Raw genomic sequence first — 8,218 nt, 5'->3', positions numbered from 1 at the left:
AAAAATAAAAAAAAAAAACCAAAACACAAAAAAAACAACCCCCACAAAAAAAAAAAAAAAAAAAAAAAAAAAAAAATTATAGGGTACATATTTTTATTGTCTAAATTTTTATTTAACAATTAAGTATATACTTTATTTTTTATTTATATATAAAATTTGAACATTTAATAAAAGAATAATTGTATACAAATTCATTATTACTTTTATATTATTTTTTAACAATCAGTAGTAATTATATTATATCTTACTTTTGTAACATTTAAAAAAAAAAAAAATATATCTTTAAAATTATTTAATTCAAAAAGAAACAAAAGAAAACACAAATATAAATTAATTCTAATCTAATAAAATTATATAAATATATAATTATATATATATATATATATATATATATATATGTGTGTATTTCTTTTCTTTTTTTTTTAAAAAAGAAAAATATAGATGTCCACATAAATAGGTACGTGTAAGATAATGTTTAATATATGTCGATATTTTTACAAAAAAATATAATAAAATAAATAAAATAATAACAAAATGCATAATAGACATATATTATATACATATATTATATACATATATGATATACATATATTATATACATATATTATATACATATATGATATACATATGTGTATTTCTAATCACACGTTACGATAACATTTGTAGTATCTAATTCTTGAGGTGAACAAAAAATATTCATATGATTGTAATTATATTTCTTTTTGATTTCCCTTTTCTCAAAATATTTTATAATATACTTTTCATATGAATAGGAACATAAAAAATTAGAAATCAAAATGAAAAATAAATATATACGAAAATAAAAAGGAAATGTAATTAAACTTAGATATTGTTTGAGTAAGTCAGTAATCCAACCTACTAAAAACATTTCTGAGGAAAAAAAGGTAATACAAGTACTCACAAGAAGTAAAAATGACATCCAAATTATAAAGGCAATGTTTGTAAACACACCTGAAAAAACAAAAATTAAGGAATATCAATATATATATATTTATATATTTATATGTATCAATTAACTGGAAGGAGTAACACTATGTAAACACAACACAGTCTTATATTTTTTTTTTTTTTTTTTTTTTTTTTTATAAATTGTCAAGATATACAAAAAAAAGAACTTACTCTTTCTCCACTCATTTTTTATATTTAAAGATATACAGATAAACAAATTTTGAAAAGAGCCAAGAATATATAAAAGTGTATTTTGTGCCTTATATATATAAGTATCATCCAATTTTTCTTTTATATTTGTATTTTTTTCATATTTATAAAATGACAAATTCATTAATAGAACTAAAGAAATCATAACAAAAAACAACTGAATAATTATTTGTCCATATATACTAATCAATACTGGAAATGAAAATAATTTGCCCATAGGAATATTTTTTGACAATTTTTCGCTAGCTGGTGTCCAACACATAAAAATAGATAAAGGCAATACAGTAACTATATCAATAAAAATATATTGATTATCTGTTAATTTATTAGATTTAGAATATAAAATAAGAACTTGAGAACATTGCATAATAGAATATAAAGAGATATATTTAAATAATTGAAATGAATTAACTAAAGATGCTCTACCTTCAATCAATATATTAATTACACTATGAAGATATAATTTATTAGATGTAAAAGAGGAACATAAAGAAGATTCATTATTATTACATAAAGATATTCCTATATCTGCAGAGTTTAATGCCAAACAATCATTTGATCCATCACCACACATTCCAACATATGGATTATTTGGTAATTTCTTTAAAGATAAAATTAAATCACTCTTATCCTTAGGTTTCATTCTAGCATATACAGTACATGTTCTTAAAATATATTCATATATAGATAATTTTATATTTTTAATATCATTATATTTATGACATATATTCCTTTTGCATTTATGTATTAATAAATGTTCTAAGAATGAATCTATTTTATTTTCAAATATATCATTATTGTGAATAGAAATGTTTTTCATTTTTTCTTCACTCCATCCATATTTTATATTTCTATACATATCGTTCATATTATAAACATGATTATCATAAACATCATCATTTTTTAAAATATATTCTTTATTATTAATTATATTGTATTTATTTTTTAATGACGAATAATCTTTTTTGAAACCATGTGGATACATATTTAATATGACATGTCCTTTCTCTATAATATTATTTATATGATTCATTTTGTATTTTCTTATTTTCTTATTATATTTGTCTTTGATTTTTTGTCGTCTTATTATATTGGAAAATAATTTGACAAATTTTGTGGATCCACTAAGGAAAAAACTTCTTTTGTGTGTTAAAAGGTTCTTTTTGTTATATATATTATATATATTATATATATTATTTATTTTATTTTTTTTTTTTTTGTCATCATTTTTTATAATATAAAAAGACAGAATTAGACTTGAAAAGATACAAAATTGGTCACTTACCGAATGAATAAATTTTTTTGTTTTTATAGACTCCATTTGATAAGAATAAATTATATCCTTATTTAGTGGTACCTCTTCCTGTTTATAATTATCATGTTTTAATAAACCATTCTGTAAATATTTCTTTTTTTCAGAGTTAATATATTTTTTTAGATAATAAAAAAGGGATTTTTTTTTTTTTTGTAGATTCTTACAATTATGAGGATAATAATAATTTTTATGATGTATATATTTGAATTTATTCAAATGTATATTACTTGTATGTGTGTTAAAAATAATATTATGATTACGTTTATTCTTTGTTATAATTTTCATTTTATTTTTCACAGGTAAGTATATGGATATATATTTATTATTATTATTATTATTATTATTATTTTTATTATTATTATTATAATGTTCTAATAAATGTGATTCATTGAGATCATAAAAATTTTTTTTATTTTTTTTCTTTTTATATATATTATTAAATAGATTATAAAATAATTTTTGTTGTATATTATATAATAGTTTGTTGAAGCACATATTTTTATTATTGATTCTTTGAATAAATGTATTAATGATATTATTATGATAATATAAATTACTATTATGATTATTTATTATGTTTTTAATTTTTTTATGTTTCTTTTTCAAAATATAATGTACAATATTTTTACATTCTTCATAATATGGTAAATGAAATGATTCAAATTTTTTTTTTAAAAATATAAATGCTTTTCCTGTTAAGACAATACTTACATTTCTTGGATCTTTATTAAATAATATATCACATAATTTGTCGAATGGTATATCATTGGTTGTTGTATGTTGAGATAATGTAGATATTGTTTTATAATTTTTATCATTATTAATTTCTTTATCGTAAAAAATGTTGTTATTATATAATATATTACTATTATTATTATTATGTGTAGAGTTATGATATGGTGTAATATAATCATCAAAATGATAATTATAAGAATTAATCATATTATCATTATTTAGATGTGAATGAATAGATGTAAATTTTGTATCTATAGATATTTTTTTATCATGACTTTTTAAGAATACATCATTTTGATGATTGTGCCAAATTAACTTTTTTTTATGTTTGTTATTTTTAGTAGTAACAGATATTACATCTCCAATAATTATGGATTCTACATTTGTATTAATGATTCCACATTTTTTGGCTACATGTATTGATGTTAAGACATTATCACCTGTTGACATAATACATTGACATCCAGATGATTGTAAATTATGTATAATATCAGGAGCATTCTTTTTTATATTATTTGTAAATATTAAAAAACCCAAAAAATATAAATTAGATTCCACAAAACTTCGTTTAACGTTTAATAAGTTTATATTTTTTGTGTTTACTCTTTTATAACATATGCTTAATATTCTCATACCTTGTTTTGTATATTTATTTAATATTTCATCATAATTATTTGGTATATTACTTTTTAAGCACAACTCTTTAATTTTCTCTGGGCTACCCTTACAAAAAATATTATAATAATTATCATTATTATTTTCATCATTATTATTTTCATCATTATTATTTTCACTATTATTATTTTCACTATTATTATTGTCATCTCCTTTTGTGCTTTGTTCATTACCATATATACTTTTTACAATTACACTCATTCTTTGTAATGTACTTTGAAACTCAAATTTTTTTAAAATATTATAACATACTAAATTATTATTCAAATGGCATCTCTCATTATTCCTATTTTTTTTTTTATCACTATATATTTTTTCAAAATCATAAGAAGAATTTTTATTTTCTTTTTGTTTGATAATAAAAGAATTATTATTTATTATCATATCACAGTTTATGGAATTAAACATGGATAATTCTAGAACATCTCCAATTATTTCATTGTTTACTTTATATAGTGTATGACAACAAGCTAATGCTTCAAAAAGGATAGGATAATTAATTTTTAAGTGTTCACTTATATTATTATAATTTTTATTTTTTTCACCATCTATAATAAATGAATTATCTTTATTTATATTATTGCATTCTAATCTATGATATATATCACCACAATTATTATTATTATTATTATTATTATAGTTAATAGGATATATATTGTTGTCTAGATCAACTTTTTTTTCTATATTTTTATCTATTAACTCATTTTTTGAATTCATATCCATAGTCTTTTTATTCATATTATGCAAATCATCAATATTATAATATTCACAATACCCATTGTCTGTGTCAGAATTTAATAGATTTGAAGAACATGCACTATCATTTATATGTATATTATTTCCATAAATATTATTTTTATAATATTCATTTTCTTCTTGCTTCACAGAATAATCTTTTAATAAGTACCTTTTTATAGTTTGTACTAAAAAATTAGAACCCTCATTTGTTGTTATGCTTTTTTTATTTGAAGATATAGATGAATTCTTCATATTATCATTAATATAATGTTCTGATGTAATAGAATCTTTATTATGTATCATATTATCATCCATAGAATCAATATAAGATTCTCTATTCATTTCCTTTATAGGGATAAAATCAGTTAAAATATTTTTATCCTTTTCATTTTGTATTATTATTCCTATAAATTCTAAATTATTTTCTGTCAGGGTACCTGTTTTATCAAATACCATAGTATTTATTTGCCCTGCTAAATTTATTTTATTTGGACATAAACATGATATAGAATACTTTTTTTTTAATCTACTTACAGCTATAGTAATTCCTACTGTCAAAGTTGTTGGTAAAGCTGGAGGTATTGCATCTGTTATAATATCTAGACATTTAATTATAATATTATTTGTATATTCGTTATTACTTATCGTGATATATAAAAGAATAAGTACACTAAATAATGCATATATAATTAATATAATTATAAATTTATATGAATCATAAATTAAATTCAATTCTTTCTTTTTATAATATAATATATTATTAACTATCTTTCCTTTTGTTGTAATAAATCCTGTTTTTATAACTAACCCTAGGATTCTTTTTTCTTCTTTATTATATTTTATTATATCTATATTATTTAATGATAAAACATAAGTACCTGCATACAAGATACATTTATTTATTTCTTCTTTAGAATATATTATATTTTTATTTTTTTGTGAAATATGTTCTGTGTTTTTTTTTTTGCCATTATATATATAACTATTCTCTTCATCACAATTTAAATGATTAGTATGTTTATTATAATCATTATCATGATTTATATTACTATGATTAAATTTATTGTTAATATTATTTACATCATGATTATCATTACAAATGTTGAAGCACATTTTATGGTCATATAATAAATTTTTAGTATTAATATCTGTTCCTTTTAGACAATTCAAATTGTTAATTTTTTTTTTTTTTTTTTCAAAATTTATTTTGTTATTTTTAATATGTTCATCATCACAAGTTTTATTTAAATGGAATAATTTGTTCATAGTATGCAAATGATGGGTATTGTGTTTATATTCCTTATCATTTTTTTCCAGAGTCTTTTTGATAATAACATGATTATGATTGACTACATTAGTAGTGGCATCGTTATTATAAATATGAAGGTACTGATCCTTTTCATTTATATTTTGATATATATGTGGATAAATATTTTGATATACATTTTGATTTTTTTTGTTTTTTTTATTTATAACATTTGTGTGAAAGGGCAAAGGCTCCTTATATATAGGCACCGATTCTCCTGTTAACATATGTTCTGACATTGTTACAGATCCAGATAATAATATAGTATCACAAGGTATGGTCATATTATTTATAATTTCATATATATCCCCTGGAACTAATTCTGATGAATTAATAATATAAGAAGTATTATATCTATATACTTTTACTTGACATATATAATGTAACATATTTTTTATTTTCTTTTGATTTTTTATAGTAGTGTATAACTCTAATATAATAGATAAACTTGTTATAAATAAGATACTTATTGAATATTCTATATAGTTATTTAAACTCCATATTAACATAGAAAATAATTGAAACATAAAAAAAGGATTCATAATTTCTTTAAATAATAATATAATAAATGAATCAAACTTTATATTTAAATTGCATTCACCATATAATATCTTTCGATCCTTTATTAAGTTTTCATTTCTTAAACCTTTACACATAAAATGGATATAACTAAATGGATGATTTATATTGAAATATAATTCTACAAAACATTTTTTTTTTTTAATATATACATAACGAATATCTAAAAATTCAAATAAGTATGTTATATCATTGTTATGTTGGATCCGTGATTTATTATATTCTTTATTCTCATTCAAAGCATGATGTATATTAATGTTGTATATATTATTATGGAGGCGTATATCATCACCCAAATTTATATTATCACCACAATTTAATTTGTCACCACAATTTAATTTGTCACCACAATTTATCTTGTCACCACAATTTAATTTGTCACCACAATTTATATAATCCTTCTTTTGAACCCTTCCTTCATCCATTATGTTCATATCATAAAAATTATTTTTCTTCTCCTCCTCATCATCATTATACATATAATACATCGACTGCTCCTCCAAAAAAAAAACATCATTCATAACATAGCATACATTATGATTAAATTTAATTTTTTTAATTTCCTTTATATATTTATTTCCATCTTTTGTTATTATTAGGACTTTTTCGCATTCATTTAATAAACACTTTGAATGTAATAATCGAAAATAAAAAATCGGAAACCAAGATAATATTAAAGGTAATAATCCAACAGATAAGATACAGAGCACATAATGAAGTATAGTAACTATTTTTTCATTTTTTATTTTATAACATTCTATATAACTTATTCTATATTCATCATTTATTAAATCATTAGTATGATAATAATATACTTTATATCTATCTCCTTTTATGTTATCATCAGGAGAAAATATATTTTTATACATCTTCAAAAATTTTGTATCCACATTAATTTTTTAACATGAAATGAAATATATATACATGTTATTATTTCTTTTGTATATTCGCTTTTTTTCTTTATAGGATCAATAATTCTTTTTTTTCCTCCATATTAAATGGGGAAACATAAAAAAAATAGTCATAAAAGCTTTAAAATGTTTTATTAATATAAATTTTTTTATAAAAGTAAAAAATATATGAGTTCAAAAAGTTCTTACATATTATATTGAATCGTTCTACATAAAAAATATATAAATGTATAGATATATATATATATATATATATAATATACTTTTTTATTTATTTATTTTTTTTATTTTTTAATTTAATGTTATATAGATATAAAAAAAAAAATTATTCAAATTAATTTTGAAAAACATGTCATATTATATATGCACAAGAAAAAAAAAAAAAAAAGAAAAAAAAAAGAATAATATATATATATATATATATATATATATATATAGAACTATTTTATATAAACACAATATTATATATATATATATATCTATACATTTATATATTTTTTATGTAGAACGATTCAATATAATATGTAAGAACTTTTTGAACTCATATATTTTTTACTTTTATAAAAAAATTTATATTAATAAAACATTTTAAAGCTTTTATGACTATTTTTTTTATGTTTCCCCATTTAATATGGAGGAAAAAAAAGAATTATTGATCCTATAAAGAAAAAAAAACGAATATACAAAAGAAATAATAACATGTATATATTTTTCATTTCATGTTAAAAAATTAATGTGGATACAAAATTTTTGAAGATGTATAAAAATATATTTTCTCCT

The 8,218-nt window shown here is 19.0% G+C and overlaps 1 protein-coding gene across 1 annotated transcript; it reads right to left on the bottom strand.

The window, feature by feature from the left end:
- Positions 1-637: 637 nt before the first annotated feature.
- On the bottom strand, positions 638-7,396 carry PGSY75_0516100 (cation-transporting ATPase 1; the record flags this gene model as incomplete). Its single annotated transcript, XM_018784441.1, has 2 exons — positions 638-972; positions 1,141-7,396. 2 exons carry the CDS (start codon positions 7,394-7,396, stop codon positions 638-640), a joined length of 6,591 nt encoding a protein of 2,196 aa, XP_018643096.1.
- Between the last annotated feature and the right edge of the window lie 822 nt (positions 7,397-8,218).

This window comes from Plasmodium gaboni, chromosome 5 (genome assembly GCF_001602025.1).
Source record: "Plasmodium gaboni strain SY75 chromosome 5, whole genome shotgun sequence".
NCBI lineage: Eukaryota > Apicomplexa > Aconoidasida > Haemosporida > Plasmodiidae > Plasmodium > Plasmodium gaboni.
Note: the sequence above shows the minus strand (reverse complement) of the source record. Positions and strands in the feature narration are given on the sequence as shown.